The 26,670-nt window shown below is 34.6% G+C and overlaps 1 protein-coding gene across 5 annotated transcripts in view; it reads right to left on the bottom strand.

Annotated features, from left to right (window-relative positions):
* KIAA0586 (KIAA0586 ortholog) overlaps positions 1-26,670 on the bottom strand; it is a 108,350-nt gene that overhangs the window by 69,386 nt on the left and 12,294 nt on the right. For 3 of the 5 annotated variants that reach the window (XM_032405207.1, XM_032405206.1, XM_032405210.1), the window contains 12 exons: positions 25,177-25,330; positions 22,952-23,119; positions 21,738-21,861; positions 15,444-15,576; positions 14,500-14,717; positions 13,999-14,071; positions 12,196-12,423; positions 11,076-11,250; positions 5,962-6,159; positions 4,088-4,275; positions 2,028-2,135; positions 371-451 (listed from right to left, as the gene is read on the bottom strand). In XM_032405207.1, the coding sequence (XP_032261098.1) occupies positions 371-451; positions 2,028-2,135; positions 4,088-4,275; positions 5,962-6,159; positions 11,076-11,250; positions 12,196-12,423; positions 13,999-14,071; positions 14,500-14,717; positions 15,444-15,576; positions 21,738-21,861; positions 22,952-23,119; positions 25,177-25,330 (1,848 nt within the window). The remainder of the gene's footprint in view (positions 1-370; positions 452-2,027; positions 2,136-4,087; positions 4,276-5,961; positions 6,160-11,075; positions 11,251-12,195; positions 12,424-13,998; positions 14,072-14,499; positions 14,718-15,443; positions 15,577-21,737; positions 21,862-22,951; positions 23,120-25,176; positions 25,331-26,670) is intronic. The other 2 variants (XM_032405208.1, XM_032405209.1) reach the window with 2 other exon arrangements.

Raw genomic sequence — 26,670 nt, 5'->3', positions numbered from 1 at the left:
ACTAACTTTATAATTTTAAAATAAAAATGTATTAGCTCAAAAGCGAAGGGAAGTTTCTCAAAGCACTGTAACATAATATTGACGGTCAAAACATACTCAACTATCAGGAACAAGGCAAGGATGTTTCCTCCTGTCATTCCTTTTCAACACTGTACTAAAAGTCCTTGCTAATGCAAGCAGACAATAAAAGGAAATAAAAGGTGTTGGAAAGGAAGAAATAAAACTGTCCTTGTTTGCAGAGGACCTGATTGTCTATACAGAAAATCTGAAGAATTGACAAAAAAAAAAAACCCTCCTGGAAATAATATTGATTATAACAAGTTTGCCAACAATATAAAATTAATTTCTCACAGTTTCTAAGCTTTGTTACCTGTATGATATCGATTACTTCATCAAAGCTCGTTCCCGGAAACTTCACCTCTTCTTCATCTACCTTCATAAGTTCTGGGGTCTAAGAAAGCATTTTCAAAAAGATTTCGTTATACTTAATATCTTTTTAATTTATACATAATTTATCATATTTCCACCCATAACATAAGCTTATAATTACATGGCCCTATTTTTTTAATAATCCTGTTTAGAATTGATTTCATTAAATAAATGAAATCCAAGACAGTACCCAAGCCATCAGGTTTCATTTCAATAGTTATCAAAAATTAAATATAAGTTTTTGTCAATGACTCCATCAACAATGCAACTTAAGTCAATTGATCAGGTTGATAGGATTATGATTTCTCTCGTATAGTTAAAACAGTGTTTATATGTTAAATATGTAAGTATACTTATATACAAACTCACAAAAAGACAGATACAGAATCAAATAAATTAGAAAGTTATTATACTAATTTAGCCTCTAGGCCTCACTTGAATAATCTAGTCCCCAAAATCACATTAGCCCCTTCCTGAGAGAATGATAAATAGTTCAAAAAATTATTTGTAACCATATTTTTTTTAAAAAGATTTTATTTATTTATTTGACAGAAAGAGACATAGCGAGAGAGGAAACACAAGCAGGGGGAGTGGGAGAGGCAGAAGCAGGCTTCCTATTGAGCAGGGAGCCTGATGCGGGGCTCGATCCTAGGACCCTGGGATCATGACCTGAGTCGAAGGCAGACGCTTAATGACTGAGCCACCCAGGCACCCCTGTAGCCATATGTTTTAATAAACTTCTGATGAAAAAAATTTACTGATGAGAAAATTAAATTAGGCACAATTGCCATTTAGGTCAGTTCTATTTTATTTTATTTTTTTAAAGATTTTATTTATTTGAGAGAGACCAGACGTGCAAGCGGGGCGAGGGGCAGAGAGAGAGAGGCAGAAGCAGACTCCCTGCTGAGCAGGGAGCCCAACGCGGGGCTTGATCCCAGGACCCGGAGATCATGACCTGAGCCGAAGGCAGACACCTAACCGACTGAGTCACCCAGGCACCCCTATTTTACTATTTCTGATCATGAAAAATTGTTGGTGTTTTCCCTCTCCTTAAAACTGTATCCTTGAGGACCACATTTTCTTACAACAGATGAAAGCTGGGGAAAGTTATAGTGTTATTTCAGTACAGTGTTATTTCAATGTGTTGTAAAGTTAGAGCTTCATTATTCAATAGCAAATAAATACTAGGGAGAAATGCCTATTTTTGCATATCAATACTATATTGACAAAGTAACATCCCAAAACATGAACTCCAAACATCACTATGAAATTCATATTCAGGAAAACTATAATGTGATTCCTGTTTAAATCAAGTTTCTTCTCCAAAGAGATAGAAATTCTCTCTTCACATATGAGACAACTTAAATTACCAAAAAGCTACACTGAGAATTATCACTTTCACAATGTTTATAAATGTAAGGATCTTAAACAAACTTTCTTTTTCAAGTTCATCAGCAATACTAGATTCATTCTGAATCTTTTCCTCAAAACCTAAATTATTATAATAGATTATATAGTGGAAGACTTTGCCTGGAATAATATTAGTTAAACTCCGTAGTCAGACATTACTCAAAACTATCTGATAAATTTCTGAATACCTGTGTCAAGGTTTTCAGAGGAGGACATGCTTCTTTGGGACTAGGCACAGATAGATCGACATCAGCACTACCATTCGAAATGCTATCAATATCCACATTGGGTAATACCTAAAACAAAACACAACATCCAGCTTTCTGTTCATCATTTTGACTGAAATATTTGTCAGTCTATACATCAATAACATATATTTAACTTTTTATTGAGAAGTCAATGGATAACAATTTTTTAAGTTATGAAAGCATATTTTACAAAATTTAGAAAATAAAGGGGAACACATAAAATCCTACTATCTTAAGATAACTTTATTTTCAATCTTCCCTTTCCTTTTTACTATTTATTTCTGATTTCTCATTTTAACTAGGTTACAAGCACCTTTCATGCTCCCACAGAAACTTAATAATTATATTTTAAATAACTATATAATATTTCAACAATACATATGCCATAATTATTTAACCATTTTCCTGTTGGCAAACAATAACGATATTCCTAATATTTCCACTATTATACCTATCACCACAAATAACTTCTTCATATATATAGGGTTTTCTCCTCCCTAAACTTTGAATTATTTCATCATGCTAGACAACCAGATACTAGATTAACTTCCTGAATCACAGAGCATGAATATTTAAAATTCTTGATAATTAATGCCAAAATGCAGTCCAAATGAGTTCTATTTATGTCATCAAAAACATAATTGTCTCAGCAATAAGTTTTTAAATGGAGGCATATTATTGTTATTTTAATTTGGATTATCTTAGTAACTAGAAAGATTTAAATTATTCATTTTCTTGCTCATAAACTGTATTTCCTCTTCTGTAGGGTCCTACTCAGGTTCTTTGAATATTCCTGGATTTGCATCTGCTTTCTTATTAATTTATGGAAGTTTTCAGATTTAAAAATTAACCTTCTAGCATCTTCCTTTCATATGTTCTAATTGTATGTTTTCCTTTTTATATAGGAATGTTTTATATTACCTTCAGTTTTAGATTTTACAGATTCAAATCTATTCTTTTATTATATGTAGGTTTTCTTCTCTCATATCCAGACTTAGCTTCAGCTTTGATAAAGATTCCATGCAATTATCTTCTAATTCTGCTGTTTTTACATTTTACAGTTATACTTTTGCCTGTTGCCTATTTAGAACTCATGTGCCATACAGTGGGAGGTTAGAGTCTAAAACTGATCTATTCTCCACATTATTAACCAATTACAACATATATTATTTCACTGACAAGACTCCTATTTACTACTAATACATGAAGTAACTACCACATACTACATTCTTTTTTTTTTTTTTTTAAGAGAGAGCAAGAGAGTGCTGAGAGAGAGTACTCGAGTCAGTGGGGGGGCGGGGAGCAGAGGGAGAGAGAGAATCTTAAGCAGACTCCACGCACATCTTGAAGCCCAATGTGGGGCTCAGTCTCACAACGCTGAGATCATGACATGAGCCGAAATCAAGAGTTGGATGCTCAACCAATTGAGCCACCCAGGTGTCCCATATTACATTTTTTTTTTTAAATAACCAAGGCTATTTCTGAAATACTTCATTGTACAGGTCCAGTACTAAAAAACCCTTTGTTCTTTCAAACATCAAAATGATCCTTAAGTTAAAGAAAAAAAACAAAAAATTAAACACATGGTTTGTGTGGGTGGGGGAGGGTTAAATTACAATTTGACTTAAATTATATATTAACTTAGGAAGAATTGACAACTTGAATATTTAATCTTCACATATAAGTTCTCTTTCCATTCATTCAAATCTTATATATATTTAAAGTCACGCTCATTCTTTTAAAATTAATTATAATAAACTGTTCAATTGTTCCCTTTGGAATATCATCATGTCACCTGGATATGAGCCACTGGCTTAGAAAAAGTAGCTTAAATCATACAGAACAAGGATAGAGACATCACATTAATATCACAGTTTTAAAGAACAAAAGACCCATGATGAAAGCAAATTTTTTATGAAGCAATGCAATAAATTTAAGTGCTAAAGTTTAACCAAAGATTTTTTTTCCTTAAAATTTTCTATTCATGCACCTTGACATACCTGTACAGTAAGCTGAGGAGGATCCTTTTTTTCCAACTTCATTTCTATAATTGCGATGTTAGGTTTCTTTATTCCAATTTCCGTTTTTCGAGATGATGGAGGAATAGAAGTAGTCACTGTTACAGGGTGTGGCTTGTTTACAATTACTGAAGGGGGTGGCATGGAATCACTATTACTTTGGGTTTGTCCTAAAAAGTTTGGGGAAGAGATGAATCAACTATTTCAGAAATAAAGGGAAAAATCAAATACACAACCCAGATCTTTATGGCTGAATTCTCTCTCACCTGAAAAGGAAGTGCCATCCGCAATCACCTTTCCTTCTATTATCACCGCTGTCAACATACTCACCACATCATCCTTTCAGAAGCAATTCACACTTATCAGGCACTCTCGTGTGCCAGACACTTCACATACACTATCTAATCTAACCCTCAAAATAAGCCTATGAGGTATTAATGTTATCCACATTTCACAGTTGAGAAAACACGTTTAGAAACAACGTAATTTGCCAAAGGTCATAACAGTAAGTGGCAAAGCCAAGATTAAAGTGTAGTGTGTTATACTGTGTTATTTTTATTCTCAAATCTTTATAGAGCAACAATGGACAGAAATAAAACCAACAACAAAATACTAGTGTCTGACTACCACTAAATAGCATGTACTCCCACTATTTGGTAATTATCATAGCTATCAGAAACTTACCTTTCACTTCACAAGTTCCATTTATTTCCTATATTTCAAAATAAAGAGGGACTGAACAGTGCACTCATTAAAAGCATAGACTCTAAAGCCAGACTGACTGGGTTTGAATCCCAGCTCCACTTGAGTTATGTGGCCTTTGACAAGTTACTACACTCCTCTGTGCCTTGGTTTCTTCATCTATAAAACTGGTTCATTACCATGTGTTTTACAGGGTAGATTAAATAAATTCATATATGTAAAGTGCTTAAATCTGTACCTGGCACACAGCAGGGACTTCGTAAGTATTAGCTACTACACTAACAGGAGGCATGTTTGAACAGACACAGCTACCAAGTTGACATGCCATTAACCCATAATATCAAAAATGAAAAATTCTCTCTTCTGTTGGAAAATATTCATATTTAAATCATTCATCAAATTTAAGAAAGAATAGCGAAGACACTAACAGAAAAAAAATAGCTAACTAGATTTGAAGAGCTAGTGTAGAAGCAAAAACGATTTGTTAAATTTTTACAATAATGAGTCTGAGAGACCTCAAATAAGTAAATAACCAACTACTGTTTTAGAATACACAACCACGCAATTTTTACTTACCACGTCAAAAGTACATAAAATTACTTCAAAGTACTTTGCCAGGACGCCTGGGTGGCTCAGATGGTTAAGCATCTGCCTTCGGCTCAGGTCATGATCCCAGGATCCTGGGATCGAGCCCCACATCGGGCTCTGTGCTCAGCAGGGAGCCTGCTTCTCCCTCTCCCTCTGCCTGCCTGTCTGCCTACTTGTGATCTCTCTCTCTCTCTGTCAAATAAATAAATAAAAATCTTAAAAAAAAAAAAAAGTACTTTGCCTAAGACATGACATTAAACCACTCAAGTTTTTTTAATTCTTTAATTATTATGAAATCTATAACATATCTAAACTTTTTTTTTACTTCGTTTCATCTACAGCAATGTATTATAAAATGCCAAAGGAATGTTTCCTGTGACTGAAACTACAATGGGAAGCTATTATTTCAGAGACAGCGATTACACGGAGGAAGACACATTCAGAGGCCCTACCCACAGATATAACACAGAGAGGAAAACATAGGAGACTATTACATCCTTTATCAGCAGTTCTGCCACTGCTGATAAGAATTTAAAATTCACGCTGTGTATTTTGTTGGGACTTACCTAAAAGAATGGCCATAGGAATTAGATGACCTTCCAGTGTACCTGAAACAGTAGGCATTTCTCTGCTTGGGCTGAACAAGTACTGCTGATCACCAGGAGGAAGCACAGCAGTCACGGGATGTTGTGGTTTGGAATCCATTTTCACAGGTTTTGTTGCATAAAAGTCAGTTTGTGTTCTTATTGACTTAACTTTAGTGCCTGTAATAATTATCAGTGGCAGAGATTTTAAAATAGTTTGAACATCTATCCAGCTAGAAATACAGGAACTCTTCCTCAAAGAAAGATCTCATTCTATAAGGTTAAAAGGCCCCAAAATAGAAGTAACCCATAAACCATGGGTTGGCAAAAACTCTCTTGAAAGGTCAGATAGTAAACATATTAGTTTCGTGGGCCATGTGGTCTCAGCTACAACATCTCAATTCCACCACTAAAACATGAAAGAAGTCATGCTACAGTCACAAATAAATGAGTGCAGCTAGGTTACAATATTACTTATAAGAACAGGCAGCTGACTTGTAGGCCATGGTTTCTGAGCCCCTGAATAGATGTAACAACTTGCACAACTACTATGACAAGATAGATTCAATGATTTAATGATTAGGGAAAAAATGTTGAATAAAAGATTCAGAAGAATATTCAGACTGTACTATTTATTAAACTCATTACATTTTTTCCCTATGGGTACAAAAAAATTAATGATCATATTTGGAATTGGGTTTGTTTTTTTTTTTTAAGATTTTATTTATTTATTTATGTGAGAGAGAGAGAGAGAGAGAGAAACAGCATGAGAGGGGATAGGGTCAGAGGGAGAAGCAGGCTTCCCGCTGAGCCGGGAGCCCAATGTGGGACTCGATCCCAGGACTCTGGAATCATGACCTGAGCCGAAGGCAGTCGCTTAACCAACTGAGCCACCCAGGCGCCCTGGAATTGGGTTTTTTTTTCATTCTCTCATTACACCTTTACTCATGACATAATTCTGAATAACCAGCCTTTATCCTTTGAAATTATGTACAGATAGTCAAATTCTATACCTATTAAAACCTTACAGGAGTTAGTATCATTATATTTTTTCTATTCCTATGAATTAAATCCATATAGACATTAAATCCTGAATTCTTTTTTTTAAGTTTATTTTTTTTAGTAATCTCTACACTTAATGTGGGGCTCAAACTCACGACCCTGAGATCAAGAGTCACATGCTCTTCCAACTGAGCCAGGCAGGTACTCCTGAATCGTGAATTCTTAAAAACTTAGAAATTTGTCTGATTTCTATGGAACCTAAGGAAAGTGAAGAAAAGTAAAAGTATAAAGGAAAAGAAACTATTTTCTAAATAAATTCCTGACATTACTACATTTTTACTTTTAATATGCAAGTAATTTTATGAATCTAGACTTTTAAATATAGCTTCATGATCCCAGGAAGAAACATTTTAGTATCACATTTATATTTTCTCATTCTGTTGTCTTGCATTCATTCATTCACTTAAATGAGTTTTTTTTCTTGAATGTTCATTTAAAATATATGTTTTCAGCATTTCATAGGCATTGCTCCAGACACAGGAAATACAGTACCGAATAAACCAACTGTACTCATAGAGTTTACAGTCTAGTAAGGAAAACAATCAATAAACAAAAATATAACATCAGACCTTTTTCCAAAGAAAGCATACAGTTGGCCAATAGACACATGAAAAGATGCTAATATCACTCATCATCAGGGAAATTCATGTCAAAGCTACAATAAGATTATTAGCTTACACCTGTTAGAATGGCTAAAATAAAAAACACAAGACATGTATCATATGATCTCACTGATATGAGGAATTCTTAATCTCATGAAACAAACAGGGTTGCTGGAGTGGTGGGGGGTGGGAGGGATGGGGTGGCTGGGTGATAGACATTGGGGAGGGTACGTGCTATGGTGAGCGTTGTGAATTGTGTAAGACTGATGAATCACAGACCTGTACCTCTGAAACAAATAATATATTATATGTTAAAAAAAAAAAAAAGAAGATAGTAGGAAGGGAAAAATGAAGAGGGGAAATCGGATGGGGAGACAAACCATGAGAGACTATGGACTCTGAGAAACAAACTGAGGGTTCTAGAGGGGAGGGGGAGAGGGGGATGGGTTAGCCTGGTGATGGGTATTAAAGAGGGCACGTATTAAATGGAGCACTGGGTGTTATACGCAAACAATGAATCATGGAACACTACATCAAAAACTAATGATGTAATGTATGGTGATTAACATAACATAATAAAATAAAATTAAAAAAACACAAGGAATAAGTGAATGTGGAAAAAAAGGAACCCTCATGCACTGGTAGTGGGAATGTAAATTGATATAGCCACTGTGGAAAACAGTATGAACTTTCCTCAAAAAATTAAAAATAGAAATACCATATGATCCAATAATTCCACTATTGCATATTTACCAAAGAAAACGAAAACACTAATTTGAAAAGATATATGCACCCTTATGTTTATTGTAGCATTACTTACAATAGCCAAGATATGGAGCAAATTAAATGTCCATCGACAGACAAGTGGATAAAGATACGGTGTATATATATACAGTGGAATATTATGCAGCCATAAAAAAGGAGATTGTGCTATTTGAGAAAACACGGATAGACCTAGAGGGTATTGTTCTAAGTGAAATTACTGACTGAGAAAAACAAATACCATATGATTCCACTTACTGGAATCTAAAAACAAACAAAAAGCAGAATCAAGTCAGTCAGAGAAAGACAACCATATGATTTCATATGTGGAATTTATTTTTTCTATGTGGAATTTAAGAATCAAAACAGATGAACATAAGGGAAGGGAAGGAAAAATAAAATAGATGAAAACAGAGAGAGAGACAAACCATAAGAGACTCTTAACTCTAGGAAACACAACTAGAGGTTGCTGGATGGGAGGTGGGTGGGGGGTTGGGGAAACTGGGTGATGGGCGTTAAGGAGGGCATTTGATGTAATGAGCACTGGGTATTATATAAGACTGATGAATCACTGACCTCTACCTCTGAAACTAATAATACAGTACATGTTAACTAAACTGATTTAAAAAGAAAAAAAAAAAACAAGTAAACACAGAAGAAAATACCAGAAATTTACCAGATTTGGTAGTGAGATTACAGAGGATATATTTTCTTATAAAGCTTTTTTCTGTATTTTCTATATTTTTAAAATTTAAAATAATAAAATATAAAATTATTAATCTCCAGTTACAAGAGAAAATGTCTATAGCAAGGATAGAAAATTATTCTATTGACGCCTCAATCCCACAGAAAAATTTTTATTTTTGCTTTGAATGCTTAATAAACACTAGTTTCCTTTGTTAAAAAAAAAAAACAAAACAGAATCAGACCTATAAATACAAAGAATAAACTGATAGTTGCCAGAGGGGAGGTGGGTAGGGGGTTGGACAAAATGGGTGAAGGGGAGTGGGAGTTCCAGTCTTCTAGTAATGGAATGAATAACTTATGGGAATAAAAGGCAGAGCATAAGGAATACAGTCAATGTAATAACAATATAACAGGACAGATGGTATCTACACTTGTGGTATACTAAGTATAATGTATAACCTTGTCAAATTACTAAGTTGTACACCTGAAACTAATGTAATGTTGTATGTCAACTATACTCAAATTAAAAAAAAAAGCATATAAAAAATAAAAGTTAAAAAACATATATATAACATCAGATTGTGAAAAGTGCTATTAAGAAAAATAAGGCAGGGGAAGAGGATAAGAGAGATGTAGGAGATCATTTTTTGGATAGGATGGTCAGGGTAGACCTCTGTGAGGAGGTAATCTCTAAGAACAGCGATCCAAAGAGCTGAGAGAGGAAGCCATGCAAAGGTCTGAGGGAAAAGCTCTCCAGGAAGAGAAAATAACAGGCACTAAGCCCAAGAATAAGCACGTTTCCACAGGTTCTTAGTCACTTCCACCATTAAACAAGTTACTTAAAATTATTTTTGGATTTTTAAGTATTTTAAGACCTCAAGTTATTTTTTACAAAGGCTTTCAAAAGCCCAAATATAAGTTAATAGCAAAGCACCAATAAACAAACAATATTATCCATAAGCTATATACTTAATAACACCAGTAGGATTTCTAGATAAACTGACACCCTACATTATCACCTAACTTTTATAAATGATAGGAACAGAAAACTAAAGCAATGCCACAGCTCCACTTCCAGAAAGGATAAGAAACAAAATGAGCTGGTGTCCACTAGTTATCACATACTGTTGAAGCTTACTAGCTGCTAGAGTACAAGCTGAGAAATTTCAAAATGTAACCACAGTCAACAGACTCCATATTTAATGAAGAGTTACATTTATATATACTAGAGAGGAGTGCCTGGATGGCTCAGTTAGTTAAGTGTTTGACTCTTGATTTCAGCTCAGATCATGATCTCTGGTCGTGGGATCAACCCCCATAGCGGGCTCCACACTCAGTGGGGAGTCTGCTTGAGGATTCTCTATCTTTCTCCCTCCCCCTCCACCCCTCCCCACCACTTACACATGTGCACGCACGTGTGCTCTATCTAGAATAAATAAATCTTTAATAAATAAATAAATATTGTACTAGTGAAATGGTAGATGTGAGTCAAAACATACAGTAATAAATGAAGTTATTTTTAGTGGTGTACAAAAGTACCAAAAAATTTTTTTCACCTTTACTACATAAGTCCTTTTGTGATAATATACAGCATATGGCTGATCTTCATTGTTTTGTAAAGAATATGATACAGCAGTGTCTTCAAGGAAATGTCCACTTTCCCTAGATTATAATTTAAATTGTTCAAGATATCATCTCAAAAATGCAAATTTTATCATGCTTTATATGAAGATACCACCTAATCCTACCTTTTCCCCCACTTATTCCTATCTTATACCTTGAATCTGGTCTATATTTTTTCCCCACTTATTCCCATTTTATGCCTTGAAGTAGTCTATTTCTTCCTACTCTTAGAAAGAATGCCTAAGCATTATATAATTTGAACCATATTTATGAGTCATAAAAAAAGAAAAAGTTAAACTTTACATATTAAACTGATAGCATAAAAAATGAGGTTTACCACAGAAAAATGAGGTTCCTTACCTTTAACTCGTTCTATTACTTTTGGTCTCTGTGGTTTGGACTTAGGAGATGGAGAATTAAATCGGAGATACGGTCCTTTTTTAAGAGTGCTGCGATGGCCCTGATAAATTGGTTTTCCATAAATTTGTAACATAAAATTCTCATCTTGTACCACTGTGGTTGCTTTCAAAAATCCCTAAGTACACAAAGTTATTCAACTCACCAAAGAAATAGTCATCAAACACACCTCAATTTTCTAAAGCCTTCTTTGGCCAGCTTAAGTACTATAATAAGAATTATCAGGTCACAAAAGTCCTCTATTTTAAATGGCTCTTAAATTCTAGATTTAATTTTCAAACTATAGCTTTAATGATTTATGGTTTTCAAAAACATGAAAGGTAAATATAAAAATCATCCACTCAAAAAACACAAAGGTTCTTATACTACTAAGCATATTTTCAGCACCAAAAAGTAAGGTTTAGACATATTTGATACACTTATTATATTCAATCACAATAATATAACATAAATCAAGTCTTTAAATGATTTTCTGATCCCGCCTTCAATCATAATCTAAATACTACAACAAGGTAGCATTTATTGAGGATCTACTAAGTGCTCAGCACTGAATTAGATGCTTTATTAATGTGCCCAACAATCCATGTTTGTTATTAAGAAAGTTACAGCCTAACTAAAGCAGCCAAAAACATACCCTCCACAGCATCTAGTACCAAACCTCACAATCAGTAGGCACTCTACACATTTGTTAAACTGAAAAATAAACAAAAAATATGTATATTCACATATATACATATAAAGATGAAATACAATTTTGAGTAGCACAAACTATAGAGAATCTCATTTTTGGATTAGATGATCTCTAGATACATTTGCTATAACTAAAATATTATGATTCTAAGCGTGAGATCTCAGAGGGAAGAAACTGTATTTTGTGCACTGCTTCCCATATAATGAATTCCCAAAATACTAAATATCAGTAGTTTAAAGACAGTTTACATTTATGTAGTCCTTCGTGTTTTTAAAACATTTTCATATTCACTTCATTATTTATAACTTAAAGGAAATGAAATAATTAATTATAATGCAACCTTCATGTCACAAAACCAGAGTAGTATCTTACCTCTTTTCTCTCTTTCTGTAGGTTTGAAGCAGGCATGCTCCTCATGGGTGGATTTCTAAAACCCTCTTCTTTTTGTTTTTGAGAACGTTTTCTTTGAATTACAGAATTGTTTACTGTTTTGTCTTGCATGTTAGTTTTAATATCTTTACTCATATTCTGAGTTTTCTTGGTCCTTTGATTCTTCTGATCAAATCTCTTTTGTTCGTAATCTTTTCTTGACAGTTCATCCTTAACATAACCAAAATTTAAATTACTTAAAACATATCCAAGTAGTGCTTTCACATCTAAAGTATTAGAATTTATTTTCTGTTATTATAGAAATATACTTTCGCAGTTTTAAATGCTTTGTAAATAAATTATAACAGCTTACATATGAATAAAAACTCTCTGGAAGAATAAACAAAAACTAAAAAGATTAGTGCCTTATGGAGCAGGGGGAATGAGAAATAGTAGATGAGGTACAAGAGTAGGAGGGAAATTTTTTATTATAAATCTTACATTTTTTGATGTTTGAACCATAGGACTAGAGTAAATGTTCAAAAAGTTAAATTAAAAAAAATAAATTTCAAAAAGTAAATAACTTTGCAATAAAACTCTGTAATAAATCTTTATAAATTAAAATAGCTTGAAGATTTAAACAAACATACTTTGTAATGAATTCACAGTATAATAGAAGACATTGCCAGTTGTCTGCAGAGCCAAAATTAATCTCCAACTCTTCCATTTAATTTTTTTTTTTTTGGTGCATCACATTGTAGATAATAACATTTCTTCATAACATTAGAGATATATATTCTTAAACAATAAAGTTTAAAAATACATTTTAGCATTTATTGCTGTGGAAACTGAACCGACACATCGTCTTGCTACCATTGTGAAGAAGCATATACACACATCTCACAGTCAGAAAAAAACACTTTGCACCCAAAGATGAAAGTAACAGGGTTACTTTGTCTAGTTCTGCTCCCTCCAATGTATACATTTTAAGAATTTCTTTAAACTACTGACCCTCTAATAAAAACAACTCTCCTAGATTTTTGTAACGCTAATTTCTGAAGATCCACCATGAGCTTTGGGATGTGATAAAGTGGCACTTTTTCGTGAAGCGTTCCATATTTTTGAGAGACTATGGACTCTGAGAAACAAACTGAGGGTTCTAGAGGGGAGGGGGGTGGGGGGATGGGTTAGCCTGGTGATGGGTATTAAGGAGGGCACGTATTGCATGGAGCATAGGGTGTTATACGAAAACAATGAATCGTGGAACACTACATGAAAAACTAATGATGTACTGTATGGTGACTAACATAAAATAATAAAATAAAATTTAAAAAAAATTAATTAAAAAAATAAAAATAACAAATGTAAAAATAAATAAATAAATAAATAAAGCGGTACTTTTTCCATCTGGAACTGACTTCTGTAAATGTAGTAATCTTAGAAATCATGTCGGGTATTTTCCCTTTAAATAACTTTGGTGTTTTTACTTTGGCAAGCCAGTGCTTCTAAATCTGCTGCCTTGAAATGTTTTTTAAGTGTACTTTTTTCTTCTCTAAATGCTTTTGCTAAATTTTCTTTCAAATTACTCATATTTTATTTATTGTCCAACAATCTGCCACATAAAAGCCATAATTTATGAGAAGAAGCACTTGCTAAGTAAAATGAAACTCATTACTAAGTAAAGAATAACAGAATGAAATGAAAAATTGTAAATAGATTTATAATAAGGAATGTTTTGAGAGTAAGTATGATACTTAGAAATTATCTCTTGAGAATTCTCTTAATTCTGTTTTTTCCAATACCTACCTGAATTTCTGCAGAAATAGTTTTAATCCACTCATCCACTGTCTTTCTGATCCGGATCTTCTCTGACATCTCTCTACAGAAGGGAAAAAAAGAATTGTCTTAAATTAGCATTTAATGTTCTGAGAATAGGACCTAGATCAGGACTCTTATCCAGTTTTAAATCTACTGTGTAGCCCAATAGCCTTCATCTGAAAAGGAAAAACCAATGTTACTAGTTTTCATCAAATGTTTGAAGGATGTTTGAATAGATCCCAGAAGATATATACCAAAGAGAGAAAAAAAAAATTTAAAGTAAAATTTTACATCTGTAAAAAGTAATAGCAACATGTATATATCTAAATTCTAACTTTATAGTGAGTCCACATTGTCAAGGGAAATAAAGGACCTTTTCAAAACACTGAAACACATTGAGCAAAATGAAGCACATAGAAAAACAATTAAGAAAGCCTATACAACTGGCAGTTTCATAGACAGCCTTGGGATGCCAACATCCTGTCTTACCTATTAGTAGACAGAGCATTGATAAACGAATACATGGCAGCACCATCTTTTGCACGAATAATAGCTTCCAGGTTTTCTTCAAGGACTTTTTTATTGTTTTGTACTCCTCTCAAAATCTTCTCAGCATCTTTCAAGATGGATCTTTTACTGGCTGTTTGAAGCTTAATGGAATTCTGTGGAAGATCAGCAAGCCTTGACATAATCAGAGATTCTTTTGGCTTAAAAGAAAAAAAGGCAAAAATGTTACCATATAAAGTTCATATTAATTATTTTAATGCAAACAAGAGCTATAACTATAGTTGGGGCCATACACTATGCCAATATATTCTAAGGACTCAATTTGTCAAATTGAAGAGCTATAAAACAGTACTGGGCTGATGGTAACTACACTTATTATGGTTAGCATTTCATAATGTATATTTGTTGAACCTCTATGTTGTACACCTGAAACTAATATAATATTGTATGTCAATTGTACTTCAATTAAAAATAAAAATAAAAAAATAAAGTTAGCAATTAAGGTTTCTTTCCATTTAGAAGTACTAATGTGAATGTTAAGTGAAAGAGGGCTGGGAAGTCCACGGAAGTGCTGGGCAGTCCAGTGGCCAATAAAAGTTATTATATGGGAAAGAAAGCTAAAACAATATAAGAGCAAGTTGGCTCTAGGTAGGCATGGCAGACACTTTGGACTGGATAAACAGGGTCATTTACAGTTCTCTTTCCCCTTTTTCTCCTCTCCAATAGAAGCTGGAAAGCTAGCAGTGGCCAAGGAGCCATGAGTAGAGATCACTTAGTGAGGGCTTCTGGAAAAGTTTTGTAAAGAAAACAGACTAAGTTAACATTTCTTTTTCAGTACTTTGTCTTCATCTTTCTGTTTGCTTTCTGTCCTGATAACTTCTATATTACTCATCATCATCAATTTTAATATCCTGTTTCCACTTTACCTGGAGTATACCATTTGTTTCTTTCCTCTTTTGGCCAGGATCATGAAGAAAATCATCAGACCTCTGTACAGTCAATTTAGCTGCTCCTAGTTCTTCACAGGAAGGAAATCTTTGAGAGGATAAAGTGTCAATGCTATGAAAGATTTAAAAATAAAGTTTCCTAAATTGTCATAAATTGTGAACATTTGAATACATAAATCTGTGATACCTTCTTAGTTATACAGTACTAAATGGTGTATTATTAAACTGTACAATGAAATTAATCAGTTAAGTGATTAAACATATCAAACACAGAAAATCACAAGATACAAAATTACTCTGACCAGACTGGTTTAGGCATAGTAGAAAAAGAGCAGAAAAAGGTTTTGCTTTGAAGAAGAGAACGTCCAGAAGCTCTTCTAGAAGGGTGGAATAAGACCTCTAAAAATCTACTCCTCCATAAGAGCAAAGAGAACACTAGCAAAAATGGTCAAAATCAGCTTTTTCAGAACTCTGGAAATGAAAGGCTACCAACAACTCAAGGAATATTTAATCAAGAAAATGACTTTCAGTAAGAACAGCAAGCTTTATGCATTTTTAATTTGCCTCACTCCAAGAACCCTTTCCCCAACTCTCTGGCAGCCTTGAAAATTAACAGCTTCACAACCCTTGTAGCTATGAAAACCAACAGCCTAACAACCACTCGAAAGGGCAGAACAGGTTTGGAGCTTCTCAGAAAGTCCCATTCACAGGGTTGCTCTTTATATGACCTGGCTTAGGGCTAGCTCAGTGAGAAACCCTAACTACAGGTCAATTTTTGAAAATAGCAGCAAGTGTTTAACATCTCAGCTGCCTGAGGTGGCTACAGCAGTTGAGGCAAACAAGAGGGATGCCAATAAACAAAAACTCAGGGGAATGAGATGTCCATGGTGGAACTTTGAAAATCCCTAACACATTACTGGGGATCTAGAATACCATGTGAATGTACAGAGCTCTGTGAATGCCCAAGCAAGATCTGAGAAAAGCCAATGTCTGGCTGACATTGAGGCTCTGTGCAAGTTAAGGTTAAGACAGACTTATAAAGTGCCAGAGCACTGAAGGTGTGCCCTAACACCACACACATGCAATCATGCACATGTGTGTGCGCACACACATGCGCACACACACACACAGCCCCTTGACACTCAGAGAGAGACTTACAGGTTCAAGGTAGTTAAGGAAGTCTCTTTCTAATCATTAGCAGACTTAGCTCACCAAACAGAGACCCACCACATACGACAAAGAACACACACCTTACAGAACTCCCCCAGGAAAGTCACTACACAAACAGCAACAACACACCCTAGGGGATGGAAGAATCTGATTTCCAGAGTTGCCACACTGTATTATTTGAAATGTCCAATTTTCAATAAAAAGTTATGAGACACACAAAGAAACAAAAAAGTATAGCTAATACACAGGAAAAAGCATAGTCAATACAAACTGGGCTTGAGGAATTCCAAATATTGGACTTATTAGGCAAGGACTATAAATTAGCTATTACTAAAGGAAACTATGTTCAAAGAATTAAAAGAAAGCATAAAAATGAGGTCTCACCAAGTAAAGAATATCAATAAAGAGATAGAAACTATTTAAAACAAAGAAAATTTAAACAGAATTTCTGGAGTTGAAAAATACAATAACTGAAATGTAAACTTCAATAGAGGGGCTAAACAGCATACTTGAGTTGGCAGAAAAAAGAATCCATGAACTTAAAGATAAATTATTGAGATTATCCCATCTGAGAAAGAGAAAAAAAAAAAAAAAGAATGAAGAAAAGTTAAGAGCCTCACAGATCTGTGAGATACCATTAAGAATACCAATAAACAACATAGTCCTAGGAGAAGAGAAAGGTTATTGTTCTATTTAACTATATAAAGAAATAGTGGCCAAAAAAGTCCAAAGTTTAATAAATATTAATCCACTCATCCAAGAAGCTCAAAAAACTTCCGGAGGATAAACTCAGAGAGAGCCACACCTAGATACATCATAGTCAAACTGTCAAATGCCTAAGATAAAGGGAGAATTTTGAAAGCAGAAAGAGAAAAATAACTCATCATATACAGGGATTCTTCAATAAGATTAACAGCTGATTTCTTATAAAAAAAACACTGAATCTAGAAGGCAGTGCTGACATATTCAAAGTGCTGAAAGAAAAAAGGATGACAAGCAGGCGTGCCTGGGTGGTTCACTGACTTAAGCGTCTGCCTTCAGCTCAGGTCCTGATCCTGGGGTCCCGGGATGGAGCCCTGCATCCATTCTCTCTCTCCCTTTGCCCCTCTCCCTGCTTGTATTTTCTCTCTCGCTCACTCTCTCTCTCTAATAAATAAATAAAATCTTAAAAAAAAACAACAAGCAAAAAAATTTTTTTAAAGATTACTTATTTGAGAGAGAGAGAGAAGCAGAGGAAGAGGAAGAGAATCTCCAGCAGACTCCATACTGAATGCAGAGCCTGACACAAGGCTCAATCTCACAACCCTGAGATCATGACCTGAGCAGAAACCAAGAGTTGGATGCTCAACCAACTGAGCCACCCGATGCCCCTCAAAAATTCTATACCCAGCAAAACTACCCTTTAAAACTAGAAATAGACACACAGATCAATAGAATAGAGAGTCTAGAAATAAGCCTACACTTATATAGTCAAGTAATCTATGATAAAAGAGGTAAGAGGGGTGCTTGGGTGGCTCAGTCAGGTAAGGATCTCCCTTCAGCTCACGTCATGATCTCAGGGTCCTGGGATCAAGCCCTACATCTGGCTCACTGCTCAGCGGGGAGCCTGCTTCTCCCTCCGCCCCTCCCCCTGCTCATGCTTTCCCTCTCTCTCTCTCTCAACTAAATAAATAAAATTTTTTAAAAACCTGCAAGGATATACAATGGGGAAAAGACAGTATCAATAAATAGTGCTAGGAAAACTGGACAGCTACATGTAAAAAAAAGAAACTGCACCACCTCTTACCATACACAAAAATAAACTCAAAATGGATTAAAGACCTAAATATGAGACCTAAAACCATAAAGCCCCTAAAAGAAAACAGAGGCAGTAATCTGTCTGATATTGGCCTTAGCAACATTTTTCTAGATATGTCTCCTGAAGCGAGGGAAACAACAGCAAAAATAAACTACTGAGACTATACTAAAATAAAAAGTTTTTGCACAGTGAAGGAAACCATCAACAAGATGAAAAGGCAACCTACTGAATGGGAGAAGATATTTGCAAATGATATATAAGTGGTTAATATCCAAGCTATAAGAATTTATACAACTGTCAAAAAAAAAAAAAAAAAGAATTTATACAACTCAACACTAAAAAAATTGTGCAGAGGACCTGAACAGACATTTTAGACATACAGATAGCCAACAGACACATGAAAAGATGATCACATCAGGGAAATGCAAACCAAAACCACATTGAGATTATCACCTTACACCAGTCAAAATGGCTTGTATCAAAAAGAAGAAATAACAAATGTTGGTGAGGATGTGGAGAAAAAGTACACTTGTACACTGTTGGTGGGAATGTAAATTGGTGCAGTCACTGTGGAAAACAGTATGAAGGTTCTTCAAAAAATTAAAAGTAGAAATACCATACAATCCAATAATTCCACTACTGGACATTTACCCAAAGGGGAAAAAACTCTAATTCAAAAAGATATATTCACCCCATGTTTATTGCAGCATTATTTACAATAGCCGAGATGTGGAAGCAACCTAAGAGTCCATCAATAGATGAATGGATAAAGAAGGTGTCATATATATATATATATACACACACACACACACACACAACGGAATATTGCTCAGCCATAAAAAAGAATGAAATCTTGCCATGTGCAACAACATGGATGGACCTAGAGGGTACTATGCTAAGTGAAATAAGTCAGACGGAGAAAGACAAATACCATATGATTTCACTTATATATGAAATCTAAAAAACACAACAAATGAACAAATAAAGCAGAAACAGACCCATCAATACAGTGAACAAAGTGGTGGTTGCCAGAGGGGAGGGAGACAGGGGGATGGGCAAAAAGAGGTGAATGGGAGAGAAAGGTACAGGTTTCCACTTATGGAATGAATAAACCATGGGGCTGAAAGGTACAGCTCAGGGAATGGAGTCAGTAGTCCTGTAGCAGCACTGTATGGTGACTGACTATAGTTACACTTGTGGTTAGGAGAGCATTACATATAGAGCTGCTGAATCACTGTTGTACACCTAAAACTCATGTTACATTGTGTTTCAACTATACTTAAAAAAAAAAAAAAGTAAAGGATGAAATAAGACAGTCCTAGGTAAACAAAACAGAATTCATCACTAGCAGACCTACCCTGAAGGAAATACCAAAGGGAATCCCTCAGGGGTTGATGGAGGGAGATGCATGGGGGATGAGCTAAATGGGTGATGAGGATTAAGGAGGGCACTTGTTATGATGAGCACTGGGTGTTACATGTAAGGGATGAATCACTGAATTCTACTCCTGAAACCAGTATTACACTGTATGTTAACAACTAGAATTTAAATAAAAATTTGGAAAAAAAAGGGGGGGGGGTCCCTCAAGGTCAAATAAAAGGATACTAGAAATTAACTTGAATACATATGAAAAAATAAAGAGTACTGGTAAAGTTTAGCTATATAGGTAAATATAAAAACAGTATAAAATATATTTTTGTTTATAACTCTTTTCTTCTCCTATCTGATTTAAAAGACAACTGCATATAGCATTAATTACCAAACCATATAGATGGGCTTATAATGTACACCAATGTAATATGTATTACAATAACAGCGGGAAGGAAGGGGAAGGGAAGAAGCTATATTGGAACAAAGTTTGTGAATCCTATTGAAATCAAATTGATATTAATCCAAACTAGATTGTTTTAAATTAAGATGTTAATTATAATCCCTAGGGCAATCACTCCGAAAACAAATCAGAAAGTATAGTAAAAGAAACAAGAAAATTAATGTCTACTTAATATAAAAGAAGACAATATAGAGAAATAGTGGAATTAAAAAATACCAAGACATATAGAAAACACATAGCAACAAGGCAGACATAAATCTTTTATCAGTAATTACGTTAAAAGCAAACGGCCTAAAACTGCAGTCTTCACATGAAAATACTAAAAATGTGGCTTCTTTTTAGTTTTTATTATCACAGTTTCCATGACATTGAAGACAAATAAAATTATCATGACCTAGATGTACTTGATTTTTTAAAAACTATGAATGTAAAATTTCAGGCATACACAAAAGTAGAAAGAACAGTATGATGAGCTCCAATACCCCTATTTACATTAATCATTAACTCATGGCTATCCTCATTTTATCCATACTCTCAAACCAGTTTCCTCTATCCTGCATTGGATTATTTTTGAAGCAAATCTCAAATATCATTTCATCAGAAATAATCTGGGGGCTCCTGGGTGGCTTAGTCAGTTAAGCATCCAAGTCTTAATTTTGGCTCAGGTCAGGATCTCAGGGTCATGAGATGGAGCCCCTCTGTGGGATCCATGCTGGGGGTGGAGCCTGCTTAAGATTCTCTCTCTCCCTCTGCCCATCCCTTCCCCCACCTCAAGCACGCCTTCTATCTCTCTCTCTAAAAAAATAAATAAAAATAAAAATAAATAATCTGCATTCATTAGAATTAATCTGCATTTTGAGAAATTAAGATACATTCATTTTATAACTATAAGAAAGGGATAGATATATTAGCAGCAGAAAATAGTAAATCTAGGATAACTTTTTTTTTTTTAAGATTTGATTTATTTCTTTGAGAGACAGCGAGAGAGAGAGCACACAAGTGGTGGTGAGGGGCAGAGGGAGAGGGAGAAGCATATTCCCTCTGAGCAGGGAGCTGGATGCAGGGCTTGATCCCAGGACTCTGAGATCATGACCTGAGCTGAAGACGCTTAACCTACCAAGCCACCCAGACTGCCCTCTAAGGTAACTTTTAAAAGCAATGCTATAGATTTATCAAAATTCCTAAAGAAATTTTAGAAATATAAACAAAGTTCTTTTTTTTTTTTTTTTAAGATTTATTTGAGAGAGATAGTGAGAGAGAGCATGAGCGGGGAGGAAGGGCGTGGGGGGGGGGGAGGGGGGGGGGGGGGAGGGGGGGAGGGAGAAAAAGTCTCCCAGCGGATGTGGAGCTCCATCCCAGGACCCTGGCATCATGACCTGAGCAGAAGGCAGACACTTAACTGACTGAGCCACCCAGGTGCCCCTAAACAAAGCTCTTTTCAATATAGCTTTTATTCCAATCTCTTGTTTTTTACCTGTCTCTCTTCTCAGGATTCCATCCTATTTTTGACCTAGTTAGTAAGGTTTTATCTGAAGATTCACTTTTTCTTGTCAAAGAATCATGGTTATTCAAAATCTGTTCCAACAGTCTTACATTTCCTGCAATAAAAGAAATATAGTACCATTTTTCAAGTACTAATTCATTTCTTTTTTATATAATAGCTCACATATATTTGTACTTGATTAGCTTCTTAGGATGATTATCTATCTACTCAATTCAATCTAGAATGTAGGTTTTAAATATGCTCTTCAAATAAAACCAAATACTTATAACTCATGAAAACTACACTGGTAAAATTTTAGGCCTGAATTTATTTCCATCACATAAAAAAGGAATTTGATGAGAAATGTCATCATCACAAAGCCCAGTAAATTGCATGATTTTTATCAATAGTTAAAGGGATGTTTGAGTGTTTCTTTACAGCAACTGTTAGTTAAATCTTCCCTTTAACCTCATCTTTAACGAGGTTACATAATAACTTTTATCTTTAGGTGAGGTTGGTTTGTTATTAAACAGTTTAGTATCCTTAAAACCCTTTAAATGTATCCAAGACAAGACTCAAATGTATTTAAGTGATTCCAAGAATAAAAGCTTATATTTAACACTTTCACTTACTTTTACTACAAGGGCTTTAAGGGTCTGTAACAAATTATTAGTTCAGGTCACTTATAAAAGTTCTTGTTCCCTATTAAATAGTTAATACTATAATACTTTTTCCAACTGAACACAGTAATAAATGTTAAATTTCTCTGAGTTTTACTATTGAAATTCACACCTAAAAACAATATGAGGAAACACGCTCTAAAATGATCAGCCTTACCTTTAGAAAAGCATTATTTTTTATTAATAACAAAACTTGTTCATTAAAGGTTTAAGTAATAACCTATACAAAATAATCAGAATAATTGTAACTGTATACCTCTACCTCCTGCAAAGAATCCCGACGTGGGGCTCGATCCCAGGACCCCGGGATCGTGACCTGAGCCAAAGGCAGACACCCAACCGAACGAGCCACCCAGGTGCCCCACCAGTTAAGTATCATTTAAAGAAAAATACTAAAAATAGACATCCTACATTAGTTACTACTAGGCACATAAGAGAATAAGAAATCAGGAGTATGGAAATCTGTTCCTAATTTGAGGTAGGTCTAATAAAAGTAGTAGATGCTAGTTATGATTGCTTTATTACCTGTATGACCTGACATCTCCATATTTTCTTTTTCTTCTTTAGGATCTTCCCTCTTTGATATTTTATCATCCTTTGAAACAGGTATAGGAGCAAACCTGCGAGGTGCTGGTGTCTCCAAAGGAGATTTCTGTTTATCAAAACTCATATCTTCAACCTCTCCAGAAGGTGCTTTAATAGAAAATAAAGAAAATAAATTAAACTTATTAAAAAAAAAAAAAACTTTAATTTGTAGAGTGTTTCTCTTCCCCATATTTTAAAAATAAAACTAAAATTATATAGGCTATGCAAATTAAGAAGTACATAGAAATAACTCACTAGAAATCAAAATCTGGGCTATAAAAATTTTACACTTACAGCTAATAAACAAGAAAAAAAATCAATATGACAATACTCAGTGCTATTTAAGCTGTGGCGAAAATGGCATAGCCAGACACTACTCATGGTAATGAGAACTAATAAAACCATCTGGCACTAAGTATAGGAAGTCTTAAAATTTTCATATATTTTGATCTAGTAATCTCACTCTTGGGAATTTATCCTAAGGAAATAACCTAGAAGAAAGAAAACATTAAATATATGATTTTATCAGAGTATTGTTTATAAAGAAAAAACCCTAAAATCGCCTAAATGCCCAGCAACAGGAAAAAGTAAATTGTGACTATCCTTTCATCATTAAAAGTTAATATTATGGGGGCGCCTGGGTGGCTCAGTCGGTTAAGTGTCCAACTTCAGCTCAGGTCATGATCCCAGGGTCCTGGGATCGAGCCCCATATCTGCTCAGAGGGGAGTCTGCTTCTCCCTCTGCCTCCCCCCCACCCCACTTGTGCTTTCTCGCTCACTCTCTCTCTCTCAAATAAATAAATAAAATCTTTAAAAAATTAATATTATGAAGATAATTATGTAAAACATGGGGAATACTTTTGATATGCTAGTAAAAAAGCAGTACAAAATTATATCTATGCTAAATTGCAGTATATAAAAATAGTGTATGCCCAAGAAAAAGTATTGAATAATAAAGTTTAACCTGTTGAAGTTTAAATTTACTTATTTTTTCCTTTTATTTCTTTTACTGTCCCTAAGACATACAAAGAAACCAATTCAATATATAACCAATAAAACATACATTTTTTCCCCTTAAAACTCAAGTCTAAAAAAAAATTATGAGCAAATAAGTCTTCAGAACTAAGTATGAAATAAGTGTCCACTTCTATTGAAAGCATATGGCTAGGTCATACTGAACCCTGAGTTGGGGCTGTAGCTCTGACAAACCCACCCTCAAGTCAGGTAACCTGGAGCAGGCAAGTCATAACCTTCCTGTGCTTCATCTTCCTCGATTTCAACTTAAAAATTGACTCATGCCACTTTCACAACAGTTTTGTAAGGACCACTCATTTGTGGAAAAACATAAAGCAATTTACAAGTATAAGGACTCTTCAATATGTCTGTAATACAACAACGGTCTAACAAATCAAATGTTGGGGATATTGTACTACATGGATCTGTATATCATTAAAGGGATAGCCCTTGATTTTCATTGATTCATTCAATAATTTGGAAACACATTTATTCATTTGTGGGGTTTTTTTTTTTACCTTTTTTTTTTTTTAAAGTAGGCTACACACCCAGCATGGAGTCCAATGTGGCACTTGAACTCACAACCCTGAGATCAAGACCTGAGCTGAGATCAAGAGTCGGACGCTCCACTGACTGAGTCACCAGGAACCCCATTTATTCATTTATTTTAAATTCCAGAAGTTTAATACAAATACACTATGCATTCCTTTGTTACTATAAATAAAGATTTTTAAAATTCTATTAAATTGGCAAACTTACATTACTAACTAAAAATAATTAGAAATAGTTTATTACTGTACTCAGGTTGTTTCGCTCCTCACAGAATCAAGAAAAATGGAAAATACACAGTTTGTCAGAGATGTGGAAAACTGATTACAAGCACTGATACTAGATGAGTAAAGTTTTTCTAAACTTGTAAGTGCGTCTGACAATTTATGAAGGTTATTTATTAAAACCATAAAGTAGGACATGATCCCTAACTAGACTGGACTAGTTTTGAAATGACCTAAAAATTACTTAACCTAAAAGAACTAATTTTATAAAACAAAGACTTAGTCTTCTTCTACCTAGTAAACAAGTTTTTGGCTGACATATTGTAAAGAAAATTCATAGCTAACATTTTTCATTCATGGAGCACTACACATTTTTACCTTGTTTGGAAGCAAATGTGTTCTGTGAAGATAGATCACTGCTACCAAGATTAGAAAAGTCTGGTTTTCCAGAATACTTTTCCATCACTCTAGAAGGGGGTGTAGCAACAGGCTGAAAACTACTGGTCTTGAGCGCAGCACTAATGAGATGAGTCTGGAAGACATACAATTATTTTATTAATTTCAAATATCATTTGAAAGAGTTCTTATCTCATGAAGTTTATTAGAGGACTTGAAAACAACATGTTAGATTTAATAAACAATAAAATACATACATTACATGTAACTATCCATTGTAGCAGTCTGCCACTGGGTTAAGCCTGGCTCTGTGGTGTGACCTTGATCATTTGATTTAGCCATTCTAAACCTCGGTTTCTTCCTTTCTACTTCTGAGATGGCTTGGGGACCAGTGAGGCATGCTAGGAGATGGCCAAAAGGAAGGGGCCCTAGTCCTAGATCTCTACTTCAACCAGATAATTTCAAACCAGAACTCCTCTTTTATATCCTGGGTGATTTCGTTTGAAGGAAAGGGTTAAAAAACATTGCTAAGAGGCACTCAGATTTGTGAGTGCTAAATGAGAGCTAAAATGACAACAATTTTCAGCACTATTAATAAAATATCTGGAATGTAAATTTATCTTACCTAATAAAACTGATTTCAAGAGAGTCTTATACGAGGTAAAGGAAAACCTAAAAATATTTACAGTTTTACAGAAGTCTTAAAAATGTGTAGAGGGGGCGCCTGGGTGGCTCAGATGGTTGAGCGTCTGCCTTCGGCTCAGGTCATGATCCTAGGGTCCTGGGATCGAGTCCCGCATCGGGCTCCCTGCTAGGCGGGGAGCCTGCTTCTCCCTCTGCCTCTGCCTCTCTCTCGCTCTCTCTCTCTCTCTGACTCTCATGAATAAATAAATAAAACATTTAAAAAAAAAATGTGTAGAGATCTCTCTACATAAAACAGATGGGCCAGACTCAACAAATTTCATTTCATTAAGCATTTATTGAACAACTAATATACTTAATATGTCACTAAAGCTTCAACTTTCCCTGTAATTATAAGCATTATAAATAAGATGTCTGCATTAGAAAAGATTCCTTTCTTCCAAACTCAGAAAGTCAATGAATGATGGGTTTATTTATGAAAAAAATGGATAAATGGCAGGCAGGCATAGAGGACAAGTAGGACCCTCTCCTTAAGAAATCAATGTGCTTTTCAAATGTGTCATCTCCTCTTACCCTGAAGAAAAAAATAAAATGTTTTCTAGGTAAAGAAATCAAGGCTCAGAAAAGGGCAGTTATTTGTAGACTGGGACCAGCACTCTGACAGACCCACTTCTAGCTTCTCACGAGATACCATGCTGCACACTCAATTTCAGTTGTGCATGGAGTACTTACTAAAACCTTACTTTGTATGGCCATATCATTCCAATAAAAATACTATCTTCAACCACATGGAAAGCTCAAGCCAAGCTCTATTAAGAAGCTTTGAGAATTACA

The sequence above is a fragment of the Phoca vitulina genome, unplaced genomic scaffold (genome assembly GCF_004348235.1).
Source record: "Phoca vitulina isolate PV1807 unplaced genomic scaffold, GSC_HSeal_1.0 scaffold7, whole genome shotgun sequence".
NCBI classification, from domain to species: domain Eukaryota; kingdom Metazoa; phylum Chordata; class Mammalia; order Carnivora; family Phocidae; genus Phoca; species Phoca vitulina.
Note: the sequence above shows the minus strand (reverse complement) of the source record. Positions and strands in the feature narration are given on the sequence as shown.